We start from the raw sequence: 25,462 nt of genomic DNA on the forward strand, positions 1-25,462 counted from the left end.
AGACTTGCTGACACGGATGACAGTAAAATAACCTCTGGAGAGAAATACTGAACTGCACAAAATACAGAAATACATACTCACTTCCCAACATAAACACGCCCCCACTGTTCATTTTCATGCACTTCTGGTGGGAGCATAACCTGGTAAAACTCTTTGGGGAAGAAGTGGGTATTAGTTGCCATACTCTGACACAGTAGTTTCACTTCAGAGAATCTAATTTACAAAAATAATTAGTAAAAAAAGAAAGGCAATGCAGATAAGGGAGTTTACTACAACATTTTATATAAGAAAAAGGAGACAACATTCAAGTAAGTTATACTATGGTTTGTTCACCTAATGAAATATTACGAGTCATTAAAATGATGCTTGTATAAAGTTTATATTACCATGGGGAACTGGTGATGTTAACCCGTTAGGAAAAAGCAGCCTATGTGACTCTCTGCACAATCAAGATGTGATGATAATACACAGGGCGCACCAGTACGCGGGTTAAAATACTACGCACAGTGATATGGCTATGCTTGGGAAAACGGATCTGTATTATAATGTATGTACAGACAAAAAATAGCAGTTAACCTCTGACGGCAGTATTTTATGTATTCTCAACTTTTCTACAACATAGCGTAAATATAATATGAAATCTTTTCAGTGCTGCCAAGGAATACCAAGACAGCTGTACCAAAAAAAAAGAAATAAAAGGGCAGGGAAGGGGGAATATACCAAAATGTTAGCAGAAGTATTCTTTGGATAACTGGCTTTGGATAACTTTTTTTTTCTTCTTACAGTTTTTGGTATTATCTATCCATGTATAATAACATGAACATGCATTTCTATGAAAAATCATATATTTGCCGGGAAATTCTAGTTAATGTATCATGTTCAATAATGTCACAATCACTCAACTCACAGAGAAATCTAGGAAAAGAAACGTCTACCCTGACAGATGTGAAAAAGCTGTAGTAAGAACAGACTTGATTCGCACCTGGGCCCGCACTTCCAGCACCCCCTCCTCCACCGCCGCTGCCAAACATGCCTCCGCCTCCAGCTCCAGCACCACTGCCGCCGCCGAAACTGTCCGAGAAATTGGGCATGAGCTTCTGCCGTTTCCTCTGCACTTCCTCTTTATCTGGGTTTAAAGGAAGAGAAACCAGAGGAGAAAAGATTGATTCAGTTCCACTACTACCCACAGAGAGAATATTGATTCTGCTGGTATTTTTAAACATCTTAAAGGGAAATAGAAAGCACCCAAGGAGGAAGAGATGCCAAATTTCAAGAAGCATTGTATCTGTTCCAATGGATCTGAAGACCAAGAACCAGCCTCAGGGCGACCACAGAACCGTACACACCCAAATCTCTCTGCAACAGCTTCTTACGGCCCCTGTACCATTTCAACTCCCTGAGTGACTAGGCTGCCCATCAAAGATGAAGATGCTAAGACACTGAATAGGAAGAATATCACTGAGCATTTTCACTCGGTCACACAAAACGACTATTACTAATCAGCGAACATTTACTATGCATCTACAGTAAGCGAAGTGCTGAGGATACAGAGAAGCATGGCAATGTCTCTGTGGTCAAGAACCTTCCAATATAATTTTGAGACTGTAGGGGAAAGCCTCGGAGAGAGAGAGAGTGCACTATGATGCTATATAGGTTAAATCCATGGTGCCAGCTAGGGTTTCAGGAGTTCCTGGAAGGACTTCCAGGGAATGCTTGTGGGCTGGGAAGTTCAGGAAAGGCTTCCCAGAATAAAACTTCATCTCAGGAGAGGGCAAAGGGAGGATGTTCTGGGAAGGGGATGTAGAGGGCAAGTAACCAAGGAAGGAATGTGCTTATGAGAACAGCAGTGGATCAGTTTAGCTCAAGTGCAAGTTCAGGATGAGGAGTTCTTGAGAAATGAGGCTGACTGGGACCACCTGATGGAGCACCTGGAGTATGAACTTAAGGGATTTAATTTACAGGCAGGAGAGCCACTGAACGTTTTTGAACTGGGGAATGCTGTGTGCAGGGTGGTATTTTCGGAAGATTCATCTGTCACTGGTGCATAGGATGAAATAAAGAGTCAAAGTGAGAGGCAGAGACAGTGCAGACATAAGGTGTTCCTTAGTGGTCACCACGATAATAAAAACAAGTGGATCTCCCGACCCCCCCCCCCCACCACCAAATAAAACAATAAAAGAGGGATCTACAGCCATTGGTGACTCATGAGATACGTGAGGCTGAAAGTCTGAAAGCACTACTGGACTAAAATTCAGTGATGCCCCCTGAGATTTCTGAGTGGTGAGGTCTAGATGCTACTTCGGCTTTTCCCCCTCATTCCTCATGTGGTTGCTCTGTTTTTCTTTTACTTCTCACCAGCCCCGAGTTCTGCCAGTGCCTTTGTGGTCTCCTGCTGCATTTCTGTTTCTTCTTTCTGTTTCCCTTTCTTTCTCGTCTCTGATTTTTCCCACCATATATATTTTTTCTCCCTTCTCTCTTTTGAATGAAGGGGTGAAGGAAGTTTTTCACCTTTTGTTTAAATTAAATGAAACAGTCAATACAGTTTTTCTTTTTTCCAATCAGCAGCTCCGTACTAAACAATTGTCCTAATTCTGATTCTTTGTGTCAGTTCTGGTCAGTGTTTACGTTCAGAAAGATCTTCACTCGTTTCTAATTCTGCGGTTGTTTCAGTCCGCTCAGGCCTAGAAAGAATGCTGTTGTTTACTGATTATCTCATGATCATCTAAGTGCAGCTGGAAGATGAAGCAGGGGAAAGTAGGGTAGCAAAGTGAACTTTAAAAATAATCTTTTAAAAACGGATCCTGTCCAGACTTGTTAGGAAGAAAAAAGCCAACGTGGGTCAACTTTGAAGAAAAGAGGCTTCCACTGGAAAGGGGTGATCTCAAAGGGGGAAAACTTGAACAATTTCCTTATCAAAGGTTTGGGACAGATTTATAAAGTTTCTCCACCAGTGGTACTATAATGAACTGTTAGTCATAATTATTACTCATCCTATAAGCGTTGCTCTCACATGGAATATTGATTCATTAGAATATGAAACACAAGAGCAAAGCAGACAACATACTCACCTTCAGAAATAAGTGTTATCTACTGACATGCTTTCTAGCAAAGAGATCATTTGGTATTTGCTATGCACTCCTTTTGACTTATAAAACAGGGGACAGTCACTGGTTATATTTCACCGTAAAAATGGGAATTTTCAAGAGTCAATTGAAAAAACATTAACTATCCTACAGCCGTTAAGATTTTGATGACAAGAAACTGATACGGAAAATTCCACATGACAAGCTTTATCATAGAAGAACCTGCAGCCTGAATTTATATCGACTTGAATGTGGAGAATTTCACACTGGGTTCATTTATCCTTGTGGTCTGCCTTGGACAGTGGACCACGGGAGGCACTACCAAGCATCAGCCTGTTCTAAAAGAGACCTCAGAGCCACTCACTACAAGCTCTCCTTTCACAGAAGAGGAAGCATAAACTACGATGCATCAGGGGCCTGTGTGAGGTCAGGGCTGAGGGAAGGTCAGACATAAAGTCTAGCGGGCATCCCATGGTATTACGTCACCGTTCTTTGGGAAACACTCGAAAATATCTTTGCTTCCTTTAACAATCATGATTTAAGATAATAGCTTAGTTCACAAATGTCAATAAAACTTTTAGCCTCTACCACCTTTTGATGTCCATGTGCCTTAAAAGGAAAAAAAACCCTTGTTTTTTGGGTTCTAGTTTGCAAGTAAGGATGCCTGCGTTTACCCTGACCATAACTTTCACAACTTAAAGATTGTGGTTCCAGGTCTTCCTAACCTCCGTCTTTCCAGACTGAAGTCATTATGGTCTTTCTTTGCCTTTGTGACAGCGGTTCCTTAACTAGCTTCTTCCCTCACCAATCACCCCTCTCTTGTTGATTTTAACTGTCTCTCCGGGACCCAACCATGGGTCCATGCAGTTTTTATGAGACACAATGTCAGTGACCACAGAGGATGCAGAGTTCAGGGCTGGATGATTCTGTACAACAAAAAGGAGTATGAGATATTTCTTTGTTTAGTGTCCTACTTGATGGCACCCAACAAGTTACTAGCCTTTTGGATGAGGATGGCAACTTGGTTGGTCAATCAATAACTCAGCTCTCTAATATTTAACGAGCATCTACTATGTGACAACGACTGTTCTAGATGTAGCAATAAACATGGAAGACCAAATGTGTGACCTAAGGAACATTCTTCTACTGGACGTAGGGGGAAGACAAGAGACAAAGTAATAGGTAAGATAATTTTACATATTGATAAAAAATAACTGGAGAATATAAAGCTAGGCGATGAGACAGGAAGTGACTGTAGGGGCTGGGGCAGAGGAAGGTGGACTCAATGACTTCTGAGAAGTGCACACAGTGGTTCCCCGGGTTGTACAGTTTGGATTCATTTTCACATACTTACACTTAACTGGCCTGTTATTTTTCTGGCCAGTCATGGTTGGTGTGATTATTTCTCCATGTGATTATTTCGTCTTGGGATCTTATAATCCAGAAGGTTTTGTGGACTAAGGTAATTTGCTACCTTCAATAAAACAGCTGTAATCTCACAAAGACTCAATCACAATACACGTTCACCATTCTTTCTGTGGAGCTCAACTGCTAACTCTTATTTTTCCAGGTGGTTCTTTTTATATTGTTTGTATTGTACGGAGCTTTCAGTCAGTGACAGGCAGGCAGGTAAGTGAAGGATAAAGGTGAGATTCTGAGCTTTCGGGAGACCCCATTCTCTCACCCCAGCACCAGACAGCTCCCACTATACGAGGGTGGCGATGGAAGCGACGGTCTGAACGCACCGCTGCACAGATACCAGTGGGGAAGGGACACAGGCAGCTAGAAACTCAGCGCAGCTCTGACTATTCCTAGGCTCACACATGTGTGGGTAATCTGGGTTTCCTTTTTGTTTTTTACATGATTCTCTGTGTTAGAAAAATTGACATTATTTTGAAGACATCGTTTAGGAGAAGCAATCTATTTGTTTTTTCCTTCAGAAAGTCCTCCATACCCCTCAAATTGCCATGTTTCTCTCCTGTGTCTACTTTTAAAGAAGGGTGTACAAATTTTATGCAGACGGTGGCACTCAGCAGACCTCGGGCAGTTCCTGGGAGGGGAAGTGAAGAGAGGTGAGGCAGCTTCTGGGGGAGCCGCGTGGGCAGGGCTCTCCACCTCCATTTTAACCAGAGTCTCTCAGGTTTCTATACTGGGATTTTACACTGAATTTCACGTGGAGAGAAAAAAAGGCTCTTCTGCTGACAGTGTTTTCAAACCACCAGTAACGAGACGCACTATAAGTCTGACCCATCAGGAGAGAGGTCACCAGCTCAGAAAAGAAACAAGAACTCACGGAACCGTCTTCTCAACGCTCCTGCCACAGCGCGAATTCTAGGAAAGGAAGGCCCTCTTCAAAGATGGCCCACCACGCGTTGTCATCACAGGATCAGCCGCGGGTCGCTGCTGTGGCACCTTGTGGGTTCCAGCCTCAGCCAGGACCGGTGCCCCGTGACCATCCCTCTACTGACCTCCCTCCCCAGTCTCACTTCCCTCTAATCCAGGGGCTTCTAGTCTGTTCGTGCCACGGCCTGCTTCGCAGTCTGGTGAAGTCTACGGATCTGGTCTTAGAACCAAAGTTTTCAGTACGTAAAATGCGAAACAGGATTACAAAAAACCCTCATTATTTTGAAGTACGATTCTGTCCATGGACCCCTGAGGGCTCGGTGGACTCCAGGCTAACAAGGACCTTTGCACAGTTGGCCGTTCTGGGGGCCCGTTACACTCAGTCTGAGAGGACTCTCGATGCTGAGTTTCCCACCCGCCCTCTCTGCGGTTCCAGTCCTGCCTTTCGAACAGCTTGTTAGGAATCTGCCACAGGACGCTAAAATGCAACGTATTTTAAACTGAACTCCGTCTTGGCCCACACAAATCTACTTTTGCTCCCTTGATTCTTCAATTCAGCCACATCACAACCTTCCCAGGCTGGGATTCCTAGAACCATCTCTGACTCCTGACTCCTCCTCCACGTCCTACCTCAACCAGCACCTGGACCCTCCTGACAGCAGCCCCGCACTGCCTCCGACTCCACCTTCTGCTTTCCCTCCACTGCGCGAAGACCTCGCCTAACCTCACCACTCTCACCTGGATTCTTGCTTTACTCTTCTCAGTCACTGCTGCCTGGATAGTCTCCTCAGTGTCATGTAAGGAAGTCAGAGCCATCATTCCAAATCCAAACTGGCCTGCTCATCCCCTCTTTCCGCAATCAATACAAAATTCTTCAGGAGCCAATCGCAGCGTCTCAGAGCCTGGCCCAGGCCTTCCTTACCTGCCTTGGCCTGTAGGACTCCATCTCCCTGCTTATAGCGTTCACTTTTCTCTGAATAAACATTAGCTGTTTTAGCTCCTCAAGTTTGCTGAGCCTAGGAAACCCTTTCCTTCTCTGCTTCACACTCAATTACTGAAATATACTCCCAATTTTAAGGACTCTGACAAAGCCTTCTTCTCAGTGGCTTCTTTAGAATCAAGGGTTCTCTTCTCAGCATCCGCCTATGTGTTTGTGGGTGCTTCACTTTGAGAACTTATCAAAATCATAATTCACATTTTAGCTATTTAAGGAGATTGTTATCTCCCCTTCTCATGTGTATTTTGTGAGGAAAAGAATGGTTCCTTAATCATTTTTATAGCTCTGCACTGCATGGTGGCTGAGTCCTCTGTTCCGCTGCCTCAGGCCAGGTGACGAGGGGCTGACTCTCCTACACAGCAAGCTTTATCTTCTCATCTCAACTGCCCGAACCCCAAGCTACACAGTAAATGATAGACTCTCAAGTTCAAAGACAAATTCCCACATGTCTAAGTCTCATATAAAATCAGTCAAAATAACAGTTCTTTAAAAGGCTGGACTTCATTCCATGACCCCCAATTAGTGCATTACTTCTTTCTTTTCTAAATGCAAGTACCATGTACCTAGGGGCCAGTTACTCGGGGGCCACTGGAAGGAGGTGACTACTGGTCTTTTCTAATCAGCTTGTCCTCTCATTGGAACAAGCACAAGAGTTAAACAACCGAGTTACCTTTGATTTCAGGGTAGTAGAGAAAAGGTTTTGGCTCGCTAGTTTCCAAATCAGATTTCCTCCGAAGTTGGACGAACACGGAGGCTGGTTTTGTAATGTTGACATCTTTATACTTTGGAGTTTTGAAGACGATGGCAAACTGCAAGATACAAAGATCCCAGTGTTGGAGGAGGACTGCGTTTCTGTTCCAGCTATGCTCATCATTAAACACTTTCTTATGCCCAACGTTTAGACACAGTGTTCTAAAAAATACAGTACCCTAGAGAAGGCTACAAACTCAGAACTGTACACCCATATATTTTTATTAAATTGCCAGTGTGAAACTGAAACATAAGACTATGCCAATGGACTGCGAATCTTCATTAGATCACTTGTCTAAAATTTCAGGTGCCTTTCAGCTGTAAATAATCACAGAAATAAAATACGTTGCATACACCTCCTCCTCTTCCAAATCAGCCTTCAAAGCTGCCAAGATTATTTACAGCAACATCAGAAACACTAGTCGTGGAAAGAGAGAAATGAGGAAGGTGATATTACTACCAGCCTGCAGGCCAGCTGATGAAGAGAGTAAACTCAAAATCGTGAGGGAGACATCATGACAGGGTCAGTGCGCTGTGATGCGAGGATGGCCAAGGCTCGAGGCGCAAACAGGGCATTCTCTAACACCTCTGAGACAGCCTCCTTATTCAGATCTGCTAGTGCTAGAATAGTTAGGCATCTTTACATTTTTTAGTTGGATTTTTTTTGACTAGGTAATATATTCACAGGGATTAAAGCCTTATAAAATATGCATATATAAAAAGGTACACAATGGCACACACTGAAAATTCTCCTTGCCATTCCTGTTCCTCCTACTGTGTGTCTGCCCCCAGAAATAAACAGAGAAGTTATTCATTTGTTTTGCATTCTTCCAGTGTTTATGCATATATAAACATGAGCATAGAATCTTTTTAATATACACTTTGTTTTGTATCTATCTTCTAAAACATTTTCATGTTGTGTCTTTGAGATTTGTCCATAGAGTACTCATTAGTCCATAGAGTACTCATTCTTGTTAATAACTGCACAATATTCCATCACATGAGTATGCCATAATTTATTTAACTAGCCACTTACTGATGGACATTTGGATTGTTTCCAGTTTTGTGTGTGTGTGTGTGTGTGAAAACTGTACTCCTCAATCAGAGTAATCATTAAGATGAGGATTCAGCATTTTCATCTCTTAGTCATATACTCAACTATCACGGGGAAATCTTGATTTATCATGAGGACATTAGTCTCAACTAGAAGACTCCTCCTTTCAACACTTTCCATTAGAATTCTCTTTTAACAGGTCTCCCCATAATTACTCAGCTAGAGCACTGTTATGGATGAACTGTGTTCCCCCCAAACTCATGTGCTGAAGCCCTAACCCCTAGTGTCGCTGTATTTGGAGATAGGGCTTTTACGGAAATAATTAAGGTTAAATGAGGTCACGAAGGTAGAGCCCTGACTGGATAGGATTAGTCCTCTTAAAAGAAGAGACACCAGAGACCTTTCTCTCTCTGCCATGTGAGGACACAGCAAGAAGGTGGCTGTCTGCAAGCCAGGAAGAGAGCCCTCACCAGGAACCGACCCTGTCAGACCTTGATCTGAGACTTCTGGTCTCCAAAACGGTGAGCAACAAATTTATTTTGTTTCATCCATCATGCCTATGGTATTTTGTTATGGAAGCCTGAACAGACCAACACAAACACTTAAATTTCTGCTAAAGGACTTGGGGGCCACTGCCCTGTGGCTAGGTGACTGGACACCCAAATGAGATGTCTTGCCAAGGTCTCAAAGCTGACAGTCTAACAGAGCCTTGCCCATAATTCTACGGTAGGTAACTTTTCTGGAACACCTGCAAGACACAGTGTTCTTTCATAAAAGTTAAATAAATACTTTTTTTATATATGGAAAGTAAGTACTGAATTTCAACACTGCAGAAAATGTAAAATCATCATCATCTTCATCACCACCATCATCCACTTACTTGTCTATGAACATCTGTGGGGGAAAAATCTCCAAATCCTTCCCAGATTCCACCATTTTCCTCCTCTTCATAAAATCGAATCTGGATGTCATCTGCAAAAGTCACATTCAGGTGTGTAATTTCATATAGTCTAATAACATTTATGAATGTGATGGAAAAAAAAGCCGGTTCAAGATTCTACCTACTATGTACTTAAACTTTTTTGAAAACAATTAACACAAAACAGACTTTTGAATTACTTAAAATTTTTAGTGAAATTTTTTATTAGTTACCCTAGTAATGGGCCCCACGTTTCATTTACAATGACAAAATACCAGATTTACTTATTCAGTCTGAGTTTTCTCTTAATCATCCTTTCACTTTCTCATTTCTCTATCTCTAAACAAATTCACTCCTGAGAAACGTGAAGGACAGTGAGGAATATCAGAATCCCAAAAGGTGGGTCAACTTGATAAAGATTTAAATAGGAATATTTAACTTCTATAAAGTTTACTATGTAGCAGACACTGTTCTAAGTGATTTTACATGTATATGTTAACTGATTTAAACCTCACAGCCCTATGTAAAGAATTTATTGTGTGTGTGTGTGAGAAGCACAGACTATTACTCATTTATTTAGTTTGACTCAGTTCAGATACCAAAGTGTAAAGTACAAAAACACTGCAGTATCACTGATTGTTACAATGATCACTATTTTCTTATTTTTCTTTACTTCCTTTAAAAATTTTAAAATGATTTATTTGGATTAAAAAACAAGATGGACAACTTCAATTTGGTAAGAGATGAACTGTGTAAATTTTTAAAAGGAGTCTTACGGCAGAACAAGGATATTACTGGGCCCACTGCCAAAAAGTGACTCAAAAAAACACTTAGAATTATATCCCACATCTTGAGATCAGAGCATATATTTACCTTTCTGAACCTTGTCACAGAGAAGATAAATCTCTTCCCCTCCAGTTACGCATCCAGCTGTCCTGTCCATTCTTACTATTTTCAAGTTGGACGCGTTGGGGGCTTCTGTCCAAAGAAGAAAAACAACAAACACCACGACTTATCCTCGGCTTCACATGCCTCTCTCATAAGGGAACTTGGCGTTAGCATACCCTAACCAAAAGAAAGTTTAAACAGATGCTTTCACTCCTATCACCTTAACAAGGACATGAATAAAACAAAAATGCCTCCTGAAACGCTCAGAGCACGTCGCGGGTGTAGTTCATTCACTGTCACCAAAACAGACGAGGCACAAAGAAGCAGTACTTGTTCCTCCTGCTAACACAGTAAGAGAGAGTAACAGAGAAAGAGAAAGAGCTTTCCTGATGTTTCAGGAAGGACTGAGCTAAAAGATTGTGGAATTTCAATTAGGTCAAGACTTTAATCCCAAACTTCTTTCTATGATACTGATAACACCATTTTACAAGAGTCCTAGAAATTTAGGAAGAGCACAGTTTTCTTAAACTATTTATTAATTTTTATTCTACAGAAAAGAAAAATGGAGATGTTATACTTCTTTTCCTGAAACTAAATTAGAATTCTGTGTGGTTAGGGGGCAAAAGTTTTGTGTGTAATAGTATAAAGCTTCCTTTTTTTTCTTCCCTCCAACAGCTGCATTTTAAGGTGATCTTTGGTGTACAAGTCTACATTATTTTATAATGCTTTCACTTCCCTTCAAACTTGTTTAAATTAGAGAAATCAGTTAGTTATTGTAGTTGGGGAATGGAGTTTTCTACTTCCACCAAACTCTATAACCTTTCAAAGAACCTATATACTTTTGGGAAATATCTGTTTAATAAATCCCATGCATATCAAATAAGAAATTTGCAAAGTAGATGCTGAAGACCACTGTAAAACTCTTTTTAAAAACTCCAGAAACTATAGACTGAAACAGAATTTTGAAGCCACAAAATATCTATATTACTTATTTAGTTAACTTGAAATTCCTATCTTGATAAAACTTTAATATGCCAGAATGAAAATGGATTCAGAATAGGAGCTGTCTTTTATTAACTTCTCTTCAGAGCCCCGTTGAAAACAACAGATACTTTCTCCGTCTAAGAGCACCAACAATACATCCCCATGGCAAGGAGTTCATAAATCATAAGAGATTTGGCATTGCATGTAAAAGACTAAAATGCACATCTGAGGAAGATTTATCGAGCACCTCACAATATTTCACCTTTAATCTTGACATCAGCTTTTTAAGCCAAATTTCAGTATTCTCATTTCATAGATGATAAACATGAGGCTCCAGGTGATCAAGTTACTTGCCCCAGGAATTGAAGCTAATCCGAAACTGCCAGGGCGGGGCTGGAAGTCTGTTCTCCACCCACAGGACAGACACCAAGCAGCCCTCCCTCAGTAAGGGACTCACTGCTGTCGTAGATGGCGTCCGACACCACGGGTTCCAGGCGCCTCGTGAAGCTGCCGGTGCTGTCTGGAAGGAAAGCTGTGAACATGAGCCGCACCACGCTGAGGTCCATCTCCTTGGTCTGCTGAAGAGCTGCCTGGCGGATGACCTCCTTTTCCCGATCTGGGATCAGACAACACAGGGTATTCGTGCCCAGGGGAAGAGCAGAGCATGAACATTTTAGATAGGATGCTTTTATAAAGCCCAAATAAAGAACATCAGCTTAAAACAAAAATCTCGTTTTTTATTTTGAAATTCTTCATATTGCTAAATAAAATTTTAAGAGCTGTCTATTTATGTCATCTAAAATTAACGGCATCAAAAGAAGGCCTGCATTTTCTCTGGATAACAGTCAAAACTGCCCTCCACGAGTCAAACTGCCTCTCTCCTTTCCCATCTTCCCCAACCTCTCCCTTTCCTCCCTATGATAAGAGTAAAAACACACAGGATGTGACGGAATGCAACGCAGTAAGCTGATTCTGCCTCAGTTGTGCTGAGGAATGGGAAAGGCAGCATTTCAAAAGCTCTTTGGGCCCAGGCTCTGTGAGCATCCCACAGCGCCTACCATGGTACCTGGCACACAGCAGGTACCTGAAAAGTGCTTCTGAAGGAACTGAATGACTCAGCTGCACTTGGCTCCTTCCCTCCTGATGGAGCTCTCATGCTGATGGACATAATCACACTTAACTTATAAGAGGTGATAACTTCAAGCAATAAATACTATACAAGAGCTACAGTTGAAGTGATACCAAACTGCAAAGGAAGGGAGAATCCGGAGGCTCTGGAGCAGAAGAGTCACTGCTCTAAATCTTGAAGGGATGGTAGAACCTGAGCTTATGAAGAGAATGAATCAAGACATCTCAGAGCGAGGGACGAGTAGGAACAGAAAGAATGTGCCAAGGAGAAGAGGTGAGAAATCACGGCGCTTCTATGGAGAAGTTCAGGTTGACAAGAAGGGGCATAGTGGGAAACAGAGCTGGAAATGCAGACTGGGGCCAGCTCTTGGGAGGTCTAACGCTAGTGTACAGAATTTGGATTTTGTGGGCAATGGGGAGACACTGGATAGAGGTGACATGTAGACTTTAGTAAGGTCCATCTGGTTGTCGGGCATAAACTGGATTAGAAGTGGGGAGGGACAAGACAGAGCAATGAAAAATGGAGTGAGGAATGGAACCCCAGAGAGCACAGAACAGCTGGGCCACGAACTCGATGGAGATGTAGCAGGGGTGGGAAGGAGGACTCAAGGGTGATGTGAAGTTCTGAGAATGACTATCAGAGGATGGACCATGTTTAGTGGAAACATGATGGTTGGTTTTGGATCCCCTGAGTATGAGCTGATGGCCAGACTAAAGAACAGCATATAAAGGCAGGAATGGCATGTGTGGTGGGACAAAGATTGGGGTTGAAAGAAAAAACATAAGACAGGGAAACATGTAGTCATAGCATTTTTTATGATACAGAGGGTAGCTTATAATGTGCCTAAAGAGCTCAAAGTAAGAAAAATTCCTTACAATAGGGTGAGCTGGGGTAGGTATAACAGGGGAGGTATTCTTTGAATTCGGTCTTGAATTCTGAATTGGTTTTGAAAGGTTGAAAAAGGAAGCATGGGGTGTTTTAGGTAGGAGAAGATACATACAAAGTATAAATATGCATCAGTGTTCAAGGGGCAGTGATGGGGGAGGTGCGTACAAGGTGGGATGGAGATAAAGCTGGAAAGGGGGCTGGGGCCAGGCTGTGAGGTCTTTGTATACTAGGCTACGGAGGTGTCTCAATTTTATTCTAGAAACAGAAGGATGCCACCAGTGGTTTCCAGGCAGGGAAAGGGTGGGAGTGGCTTGGGGTACAGACTGGGAGAAGGAGAAACCTGCAGATGAGAACACAGTCCACACATGAGAAGGGAGAGCCAGAGCTCTCCAGGGAGCGGGGCTGGGAGAGGGACGCTCACCTGTGAGCTGCCGGTCTCCTCCACCTTCTGCTTGCAAATAGGCAAGATCAGGATGCACCAAGAGTCCGGGATTATAGCCCCTTATGCATGCCTCCATCATTCGTGCTTCCAGTGTTTCAAATACTTTTTTCTTTGTCACATGAAGTATACCCAGGTTCGCAAAGCTGGAGAAAAACCAGTAACAGCAGCAACAACAAAAACAGCCAAAGGTCAGGCAGTGACTGGAGACCTGGTTTCACCTGAGCAAAGTGGATTTAAAGAAAATGCACAAGCCCCCAATCGCTGGGGCCCACACTAAATTCAAACACATTACTATTTCTGCAATGAAGCATATAAAGGAGATTCACTAAATGGAATGATGGAGACTGTAACTAGCTGAACATCAAGTCAGGTGGGGTTTTGCCACCAAATGAGTGTGTGGTACACACAGAAAAATCTTTCGGTTTTCAAAACTTATTAGACTTTCAAATTATGATTAAGGGGATAGGGTTATATATGTACATATAACTTAATAAGAAAGTTTACCTAGATTCATTTTAAAGTATTTTCTAGGAGAGTTGTATAAAAAGAATTCTTAAGTCCAGATACACTAACTTTTTAAAAAGAATACAAAAAATACCATAGTTGGTAGACTTTTTTTTCTTCTGGCTCATTAGTGGGTTTCCAGGTGGGATTTAAAGTCTATCTGGAATCCATCTTCTCCTGGGCTGTCTATAAAGTTATAATTATTTATTACCACTAGAATGTCTAACTCTACACGTACTCAGTCTTGAGGTATACCTTTAATCAGGGATGAAGAACCTTTTACATTGTGAAGGCTACATAACTATAGAATAAAATATGTTAATATGCTAATTAAAGCAATTAAAGAATTTTTAAGAAAATATATAAAATGCTCCAGCCATTCATTTTTTTAAAAATAAAGTACAATGAAACAAAGAAGTTTACTCAATAAATGTAATACAACAAACAAACAAAAAAGGATTTTACCCAGGAGACTCATTCATTCAATAAATACTTATTTTGCTCCTTAGTACCAGGCAGTGTCCTGGTGCTTCTGTCAACAGTAGAGGAATCCCTACCTTCATACAGTTTATATGCTAATGCAACAACAGAGAGGAAACAAACAAGTAAATTTTATAATAAAATTAAAAAGGTAATAAATGTTAACAAGAAAAATAAAGTAGGAATGGGAACAGCCAAGGCAGCAGCAGAAGGCATGAAACTTAAAAATAGGGCGAGGCCAGAAAGGGCCTTTTTGCAAAGGTGTCAACTGAACAAAGACTTGAAGGAAGTGAGGGGTGAGACATGATATATGGAAGAACAACACTCGAAGCAGAAGGAACAGCAAGTGTAAAGACCCTGAGGTAGGACCATGCCTGGTGTCCAGAAAACAATGGCAAGGAGGCCAACAAGGCTGGAATGAGATGAATAAGGGGTCAGCAGTAAGTGAGGAATTCAAAGAGGTAAGTGGAGGCACAGATCTTTTAACCTTGTAAGCTTTGTAAAGACAGTTCTTTTCCTCTGGCTTTTACACAGAAAGAAAAAAAAATATTAGTAGAGAAAATATTATGACAATTGGATGAATGAAATAAAGAATAAGATAACATTGGAAGGCCAGATAAACTAGGGAAAGAAAATACAGGAGGTGAAGGCGGAATGAGATGAGCACTCACATAGAGGATCAGAGATGGAATGAGACGTGTGCAGAGACAGTGATGAAAAAGAGTGGGACAGCTAAGACACACAGATCAGAAAGTACACACCAATAGAATGTAAGTTCCTTGAGGGCAGAGATCTCCAGTGTCTAGAACAGAGCTTGACAACTGGGTGTCTAGGAAATATCTGCTGCATAAATGAATGCATGAATGAATCCAGCACAGAAAAATAAGCAACATGACATACAGGTGTGCATGGAGGCACAGGTAGATTTTCACAAACAACGCTTCCATCTTTTTGCCTTTTAGGCCTTACTCCTATACAGAACATCCACAACTGCTGGAAATGAGGCTGTCTCCTAGGCAGCAGCAAGGGTAGACGTGTGTGCAGCTCCTGGCACTCTACCATCTATGAAGTGCTTTTCGTGTATATTATCTAATTTAATCCCTGGAAAAAGGCATCATCCTTATCTTTTGTTATGTGAATAATGGATTTACTCTGGTAATAAATGAAGTAACACAGAAGTCAGCCTTCTGCTCCAGGTAATGATGCAGCCTGAACCTTCTATTTTAAACAGCAAAAAACGTACAAAAAATAGTTTTCAGACACTGGACAATAGGCAACATAGGATACTGAATGTTAAGAAAAGGGAAACAAGGTGAATCCTACAATAACGCTGCCTTAATATCCAGAGACAGCTTCCAGGCTGCAGCACTGAAAGGGGGAGCCCCAACAAGGCCTGCTGCTCTCCCGGAGCTGACGGGCCACAGGAGGCCAACAAAGCTAGAACTCGCAGGCAGAGCACCAGAGAGGAAAGAACCACATACGGAGAGACAGTCAGAGCAAGTGCGTGAAGAAATGACCCAAGGCTGGAAGAGAGCCACCAGAAGCACAGGCAAAACAGGTCCTGGCGCACATACAGGGCTAGAGCAGTTCAAGAAATCTTGTGATACGTGAAACATTAAGGTGAATAGTCAGCAAAGTATTGCCTTAGTAATAGTGCCAAGTTAACCCTAGACAAAAGGCTGCACTGGTCTCCGTAAAAAAGATTAAAAGTAAGTCTAGAAAGGATCAAACTATCCCCTAATTTAAATTCATCCCAATGCTCAAAAATATTTAAAAGTATACAAAAAAAAATTGAACAACAACCTAAAATTCAAAATGTCTGCCATCCAATCGAAAATTATCACGCATGCAAAAGAGTTGGAAAATACAACTCATAATGAGGATAAAATCATTCAATAGAAACAGATCCAGAAAGGAGACAGAAGGCAGAGTTTGCAGATAAGTGCACTGAAGAGCTATGAGAGATGTACTGCACATGGTCGGGAAGGCAGAAAGCATCAGCAGCTTACGGAGAGGCACGAAAGGTATAAAAGAGACCCCAAATAAACCTGCAGAGGTGAAAACTATGAAATCTGAGAAGAAAAATACACTCGATGGCATTAAGAACATGTCAGACACTACAGACAAAAAGATGAGTGAACCTGAGGACACAGTAATAGAACTATCTGAAATGAAACAGAAAAAGGTGAGAAAAAAATTTTAAAGACCAGGCCATTAATGAAATTAAAGACAATTTCACATGGCCAAATACACATGCGACTGATGTTCCAGAAGAAGAGAAGAAACCGGAATCAACAGAAAGAATATTTCAAAAAACAATGGCTGAAAAGTTTAAAAATTTAATAAAAACTATAAACCCAGATATCCAAAAATTTCCATGAACCACAAAGCACAAGAAACATGAAGAATATGACACTACAGCTCATCACAAGCAAATTGCTGAAAACTAGCAATGACGAGAAAATCTGAAAAGCTGAAAAAAAAAAAAAACCAACCTGACATACTGTGTACAGAGGAATAAAGCTAAGAATGACAGGAGACTGCTTGCTGGAAAAAGGCAAGCCAGGAGATAGCGACAGGAAAGAAAAGGAAACCCTATCAACCTGTAAGAAAAGCAAAGACAAAGACTTTAAGATGCACAACAACTGAAAGAATCAGCAACATACCAGTAGGACAAGGAAAGTGAAAGGAAGTAAATACATGGGTAAGTTAAAGTACTTTTTTCCTGATTTAAAAGTTTAACAGATAACTGACAAGGGGAGTGGGAAGGGATAAACTGGGAGTTTGAGACTTGCAGGCACTGAATGGTTATGTGTGAAATATAAACAAGTTTATACTGTACAGCACAGGGAAATACAGTCAATACCTTGTAGTAGCTCATGGTGAAAAAGAATAAGAAGATGAATATATGTACATTCATGTATGACTGAAGAATTACGCTATACACCAGAAACTGACACAACATTGTAAACTGACTATACCTCAATAAAAAATAAAAAATTAAAAAAAGATAATTGACAATTTAAGGCAAAAAATAAAAAACAATACACAGCGGGATTTATAACATACACAGGTGTAAAATATATGACACACCAGCACAAAGGCGGAGACAGGGGAAATGAAGGTACACTCTTCACGCGTTACACACATAACGAGGTACATTGCTACTTAAAGGTAGACTGCAGTAAGTCAAAGATGTATAGCATAAAGCTTAAACAACTGCTAAAATATACAGAATTAAAATCAAAAAGGAGATAAATGAAATAACAAATAACCAATTAATCTAGAAGAGGGCATAAAAAAAAAGGAAAAGGGGAACAAAGAAAGGATGTGACCCACAGAAAACAAACAGCAAGATGGTAGATTTAAACACAGCCATATCAGTAATCACATTAAATAAAAGTTACCTAAACACCCCTTCAAAAGACAGAGCATCAGGTTGAATAAAAGAGTAAGATCCAACAATATGCAGTGCACATTTACTTAGAACATGAAGACACAAATAGATTAAAGCTAAGAGGATGGAAAAAATGTCCCAAGCTAACATGATTCAAAAGAAAGCTAAAGTAGCTATATTAGTTTCAGTCAAGGTAGATTTTAGAGCAAAGACTATTATCAGGAATAAAAGACAGTAGTTTCATAATGAAAAAGGGATCAATTCATTAAGAGGACCTAAGAATCCTAAGTGTTTATCCATCTAATAAAAGAGCTTCAGAGTACAGGAAGCAACATCTTATAGAACTGGAAGGAGAAATAGATATATTTGTAAATACAGCCAGAGATTTCAATACCTTTCTCTCAGTAATTGATAGAACAAGTAGGGAGAAAATCAGTAAGGAGACAGAAGACTTGAACACCACCATCAAACAACTTAACCCAATTAACATTTATAGAGCATGCATTCAACTTGATCAGGCTAAACATTCTTAAGTGCACAAGAAACATTCACCAAGACAGACTGTATTCTATCCATGAAACTAGTCTCAATACATTTAAAAGGAATCAAATCTTACCACAATGGAACTGAATCAGAAATCAAAAACTGAAAGTTACCTAGGTAGGGGTACATATAAATCTAAATTAGCCACGTAGTAATTAATTGCTGAAGGTGGGTGATGGTTTCAATGAGGGGTCATTTCCCTATTCTTTCTACTTTTGCATATGTTTGAAAATTTCTATAATAAATGCAAAAGAAGAACAAGAGCAGACATTATTATTATTAGCACATGAAACAGAAAAAAACTGAGGATCGTAAATGTTAACACATGATGGTACAGCCACTTTGGAAAACAATTTGGCAGATTCTTATCAAGATGAGTCTACTCTTATCACATGTCCCTACAATTCCACTCCTCAATATTTACCAAGCCAAGAAAAATGAAAAAGTGTGTTCACACAAAAAGTGGCTTTGTCCTCAAAAACTGGCAACAAACCAAATGTTCTTCAAGGTGGATGACAATAGCCAAGACATGGAAACAGCCTAAATGTCCACCAACAGATGACTGGATAAAGAAGTTGTGGTACATTTATACAATAGAATACTATTCAGCCATAAAAATGACAACATAACACGATTTGCAGCAACATGGATGTCCCTGGAGAATGTCATTCTAAGTGAAGTAAGCCAGAAAGAGAAAGAAAAATACCATATGAGACTGCTCATATGTGGGATCTAAAAAAAAAAAAAAAAGAACATAAATACAGAACAGAAACAGACTCATAGACATGGAATACAAACTTGTGGTTGCTAAGGGGGCGGGGGGTGGGAAGGGACAGACTGGGATTTCAAAATTTGTAGATACTGACAGGCATATGCAGAATAGATAAAACAAGATTATACTGTATAGCACAGGGAAATATATACAAGATCTTGTGTTAGCTCACAGTGAAAAAAAACTGTGACAATGAATATATGCATGTTCATGTATAACTGAAAAATTGTGCTCTACACTGGAATTTGACACAACATTGTAAAATGACCATAACTCAATAAAAAACTGTTGGAAAAAAAAAGCAACCCCAATAACAGAACCAAAAAAAAAAAAAGGTGGATGACTAAACAAACTGTGATACATCAACACAATGCAATACTACTTAGTAATTAAAAGGAATACACTGCTGGTACATACAACCTGGAGGAATCTGAAATGCATTATACTCAGTGAAAGAAGCCAGACTCAAAAAGCCTACATATTTGTGTGATTCCATTTGTATGTTATTCTGGAGAAGGCAAAAACTATAGGGACAGAAAAGAGACCAGAGGTCGCCAGGGTCTAGAGTGGGAGAAACTGATGGTAAGGGTCACACAGGGATTTTTCTGCAGGTGATACTGGCCTATACCTTGATTGTGGCAATTATATGAGTATTTATCAATCAAAACTCATAAAACTGTACACTTTAAAGAGTGAATGTTACAGTGTCTAAGTTATGCTTCAATAAACTAGACAAAAATATTTTTTACAAAGGCCATCACAGCTAATAATGGTCCTGGGACTACAGTCCTGTTTCTTATTCAAAATGCCAGTCTTATTAGACATCAGTGGTTTTCAAAGTGTACTGTCTAGACCAGCGACATCAGTGCTACCTGAGGACTTAGTAACATGCAAATTCTTGGGCCTTATCCCGAACCTACTGTATCAAAAACTCTAAGGGTGGGGCCCAACCATCCATGTTCTAACAAACCCTCCAGGTGATTCTGATGGCCCCTAAAGTTTGTGAGCCATTGCTCTTCACAATGAGGTCAGGCCAGTGAGACGAGACTCTCTGAAAGCAGGGCCTGGCATCAGTATTTTTACAAAGTGACCAAAGGTGACATTAATTAGCAGCCAGGTTTGAACATCTGGGCCAGATATTTACATCATCATAATCACCCGGGAACTGCTGCTGCCTCTGGCTAGGTGTGAATCCCTTAGGTTGGGATTCTCAAGTGGGCGCCTCCACCTGGCCTTTCTCCCTCTCTGGACTCACTGACTTCACAGCTGGCACAAAATTTAAAAGCAGCCCCTGACTTACAAAACAGTACACCCTAGTTTTGAAGTGGGAGACTTCCAGTCTCAGTCCAGACTTTGTCCATTTTCTCCAAAAAGCTCCTTTTCTGTGTATTAAGGCTGAACCATATGAAACTGCCAATTGTCAAGTGTTTCTGGATCTAAGGAAACAGCAGTCTAACGCGGTCTGCATTAGTTCATTGAGGAGAACCTTGTTTCTCTTTTGCATTTATGTATCTACTTCGAGTGTTTACCATTGGTATATGCTGGAAATACTAGTTGAAAAAAAAAAAAAGAAAGACTTTACATCTCTCTAAATCAGGGCTGCCAGGAAGCAAACAGAGGGTGTGGTGATTATTGGTGAGGAAGGTGGCTGAAAGCAAAGTCAAGTAATAGTTTCCATTGAACGCAAATTTCAGAGAACTAAAATGTTGTGGAAACAAACTGTTGATATTCAGGGTAGAAAATAAAACACCAAACTAAGATTATTTTTATGAGGATAGGCACTAAAAGCTAAGTAAGTGAATAGGAAATAAGACAAAATTAAAACTAACTAAAAAAATTACAAGGCCAAGTCCCCCAAATTAAAGCAATCAAATTTACAATCATGACTTAGTTACCTAAAACATGGGTATTTTAATATAGGTAACAAAGTATCTTTGAAAATAGAAATTAAATTTTATTGAGAACTCATGCTTACAGAAAAGTGAAGAGAAACACTCCAAGGAAAGAATTCTTTCGGTTTTGACAATTAAAGGATTATTTATCTTCTCAGTATCGTTTTTCCATATACCGTTTTTGATGTGTTGGATTGGTGCCCTGCTTGTGAATCTATCCTGTTATCCTGACTATGTCATTGAAAACAGCTTATCTTGGTTCCATTTCTAGTATTGACAAGTCTAAGGAATAACCCTGGCTATCTTCCTAAATTTCTCTATGTGCTATTCTTACCTACAAGTTAGAACTAAGTAATAATAAATGATGTATCGTAAACACACACGTTGCAAGTCTGCTCATGTTACTTCATAATATTGGCTAGTTCAGTGTAGAATTTTGAATGTAAAGGGCCTGGAGATAGATTCTGTAGCCAAACACTCGTATTTTATAAGGGAAGAAATTAAAGTCTCCAAGAAGTCAAGCAAGTTGCCCCTAGACCTACTGTTGAGAGCGACAGAATTGGAAATAGAATTCTGATTTCCAGACTACTAGCATGATTGTCTTTCCACTAAAATACAACAGGTTCTGACATTGGAAACAAACAACAAGAAAAAAAAGAAAGACAAATGAATCACGAAGGAAATACTATGTCTTGGGGAATACTGTAGGCAATGGCTTCTCAGTCAAAAATCAAATTACAAAAGGAGTACTAATGTTTCACAGAACACTGTGAACAAGAGTGGACACTGAGTCTATTGTAACTGATGAAGTGGCATCCTCTTGATTATACTTCTTAGTGACACTGCATAGTGTCAGAAAATCTCACAGGGCTATAACCAGACATCTTGATGATGACATTTAGGGGTTTAGATGCTCAAACTGTTTGCTGAACGAATGAGTTCTTCCAACGACTGAACCCCACACTCCAGCACCATAAGAGAGTACGGATTTCCGCAGTTTCCCTAGAGACAGGAAATTTACTCCTGTGCTGTAAGCCCCAAATTAAATAACCATTAGTTCCTTCTAAAATCCTCAAAAACTACGAAGGCAAACCACAGAAACACCAAATTATAGATAACATACTGGAAGTTCTATAATACAAATATGATTGGTAGGGAACTTCATCTACAATTTCCTCTAAAGGATATGATGATCACACAGATTAAACAGGACTAAAGAGAATACACGCCTCAAACTGACAGTAGCCTACTGGAGTAAGCCTGCAGAGACACTAAGTGATCAATTAGTCTGAAACTCTTACAATTACCCCGCATTTCAAAGCTCTTATAGGTCAGTCAGGAACTGCAAGAGTATTCCAAAACAGAAGATGAACCAGCTGTGACACACAACAGGAAACAGGCCAGTCTTTCCAGAGGATGTTGAAACAAGTTCATTTAAAGCACAGTTGAATTTTTCAAATCAATTTAAGCTTCTTCCTCAAATCTACAGTCTTTTTTTTTTTTTGACATCAAAAGAATCAGATTTTAGTGACTTAAAAGAAAGCTCTCTCTCTAGGTTTTTCACACTTGAAAATTTTAACAGTCAAACAAAGAAATACCTAGGAACATGAAAGCTCAACCTCCCTGGTAACAACCACCTTGAAACTTGATCGGGATTCAAAGCCTGAAATGTTACCATCAGCTTAATTATAGTTGATTTAAACAATTCCTTTCTTTTTGAGTTAACAGTCCAGATTAACTGGGATTTTATCATCAACTATTTAAGCCCTGTAAGATATTCTTGAAAATTAAACAAGATTTATTAAAACTTCTTACTTCTTTTGGATTGACTTTATTTCCATAATATTTCATTCATTAAAAATGGCTTGTTTTTATCTGTCTCACCAACCCGTAAATAAGTATGTCACTTTGTATCTACATTTCAAGTCTAATGAATGTCAAAACAAATTTGCAATCCTTGGCTTCTCATCTGTGCACACCTTCTTTGCTTCTTTTTTTTTTTTTTATTGAAGCATCGTTGATGTCCAATAATATAAAAGTTACAGGTGTACAATATAGTGAGTCACAATTTTTAAAGTTTATGCTTCATTTATAGGTATAAAATATTGGCTATATTCCCTGTGTTATACAATATATCCTTGTACCTTTTTTATATACATATTATATATATATATTTTACATATATATATTTTATATACAATAGTTTGTACCTCTTAATCCCCTACCCCTTAATTACCCCTCCCCCCTTCTCTCTCTCCACTGGAAACCACTAGTTTGTTCTATCTGTGAGTCTGTTTCTTTTTTATTATATTCATTAGTTCACTTCATTTTTTAGATTCCACATATAAAGTGGTATCAAATAGTATTTGTCTTTCTCTGACTTAATTTACTCAGCATAATACCCTCCAGGTCCATGTATGTTGCTGCAAATGGTAAGTTTTCATTCTTTTTTATGACCAAGTAGTATTTCATTGTATTTCTATACCACATCTTCTTTATCCATTCAGCTCTTTATGGACACTTAGGTTGCTTCCATATCTTGGCTGTTGTAAATATGCTGCTATGAACATTGGGGTGCACATATCTTTTTAAATTAGTGTTTAAATTTTTTTCAGATATATACCCACGAATGGAATTCCTGCGTCATACTTTTAGTTTTTTGAGAAACCTCCATACTGTTTTCCACAGTGGCTACACCAATTTACATTCCCACCAGCAGTGTACAAAGGTTCCATTTTCTCCACATCCTTGCCAACATTTGTTATTTGCGTTCTTTTTGATGATAGCTATTCTGACCAGTATTAGGTGATATCTCATTGTGGTTTTGATTTTCATTTCCCTGATCTGCATATCCCTGATGATTAGTGATGCTGAGTGTCTTTTCATGTGCCTGTTGGCTCTCTGCATGTCCTCTCTGGAGAAATGTCTATTCAGATTTTCTGACCATTTTTCAATTGGGCTGGTTTGTTTTTTTGATGTTGAGTTATATCAGCTGTTTATATATTTTGGATGTTAACCCCTATTGGTCATATCATTTCTGTGTACACTTTCTAAGTAGCACAGAACTGAAACAATATTTATCTATCCATCTCATGCTCAAAAGTACACACTATAAATCCAGAGTCAACAGTTCATTAAAGAAATCATAAAGAGTATGAAAGCATCCATAAAGTTTTGATTTCTGTTACAGTTTTCTTCTAATTTGTCCTTATCTTTACTTCCACAAGGAAAATGTTGCTAAAAGTGACACAAACGCCTCACAGGTTAAGTGACCATATGTTTTATCATCCAAACTGGGCTACTTTTGAGAGTAAAAGAGAGTGCTATAAATAATTAGGCCAGGACCTCAGGTACAAAGCGGGAAACTTTGTATCAGCGAAACCCAAATAGGTGGGCACCCTTACTCCTCAGAATCCAAGTGAGAGCTCAAATTTTCACCTTCTGAGGCTCTGTGAGGGCCTTGGAAAGAAAAGAATCCTAAGGAAAAGAACCTGTTCAGTCAAAGTCCCTGGGTGCCATGTTCTATCTGCTCCTCCCACAATGTCATACACCCTGACTTACCCGACCACCATGTCCTTGGGTCCAGCAGTTACAGTGCAGATGCCATCCTCACAGTGTTTTCCCACCAGGCTGTGTGCATGCAGGTGAATGTTTTTTCCATTTGTGACCAACTGAACAATAACCTTTGCAGGTCCCACATAGTTGCAGATCTACATAAGAAGCACATTTCAAAAGTTAGCACATCTAACTATATTGCAACATGAAAAAATGCTTAAGACAAGCCAGTAACTATAAAAAGTATGACAGAAAATTAGGTCTACCTGTACATGTAAGACCACAGCTCTATTTTGAAAAATATATGATGAACAAATGATGGGATGCAAATAAACTAAAACGTTGATGGTGGCTATTTTGGATGTGAATGATATCCTCCAGGAAGCAGACCATTTAACATACAGCATGTACTGTTAAAGGTGGAAGGAAGAGCACATCTGGGAGGGTGCCCTGTAGCCATGAAGCATCCCCTTCCTCCTAACCAAGGACACATTTTCATCTGCACCCTGACTGCATTTTTGGTCATAAAAATTGGGTGAAAGATCAGTGAGAATGGAACTGGGATTGACTGATTGTTGGAAATCAAGGGAAGGAAAGAGGTGAGCAGCAACAGGGCATCCTAATTCTCTGACATGAGAATGGGCAGGAGAGAGCATCTTGCCCAGGGCCTTGGCAAGGAAGGTTGGCCCTGGACACTCAAGCCCTCGGACTCAGCCTGCAGTGATCTGTTAGGAGACTTCAGCCACTGGTGGCCCTCTCTGTTACGAGCTCTGGTAATTGAGTTACATGCTCAGGTCACTGTAAATTCCTTCAGTTCAAATAAATGTACTCCTTAAGTGCAA

At 39.9% G+C, this 25,462-nt stretch overlaps 1 protein-coding gene across 3 annotated transcripts in view; it reads right to left on the minus strand.

The window, feature by feature from the left end:
* NFKB1 (nuclear factor kappa B subunit 1) overlaps positions 1-25,462 on the minus strand; it is a 108,425-nt gene that overhangs the window by 20,864 nt on the left and 62,099 nt on the right. For all 3 annotated transcript variants that reach the window (XM_072939758.1, XM_072939745.1, XM_072939755.1), the window contains 7 exons: positions 24,627-24,775; positions 13,457-13,620; positions 11,476-11,634; positions 10,020-10,124; positions 9,108-9,199; positions 7,094-7,232; positions 983-1,126 (listed from right to left, as the gene is read on the minus strand). In XM_072939758.1, the coding sequence (XP_072795859.1) occupies positions 983-1,126; positions 7,094-7,232; positions 9,108-9,199; positions 10,020-10,124; positions 11,476-11,634; positions 13,457-13,620; positions 24,627-24,775 (952 nt within the window). The remainder of the gene's footprint in view (positions 1-982; positions 1,127-7,093; positions 7,233-9,107; positions 9,200-10,019; positions 10,125-11,475; positions 11,635-13,456; positions 13,621-24,626; positions 24,776-25,462) is intronic.

Source organism: Vicugna pacos, chromosome 2 (genome assembly GCF_048564905.1).
Source record: "Vicugna pacos chromosome 2, VicPac4, whole genome shotgun sequence".
Lineage (NCBI taxonomy): Eukaryota > Metazoa > Chordata > Mammalia > Artiodactyla > Camelidae > Vicugna > Vicugna pacos.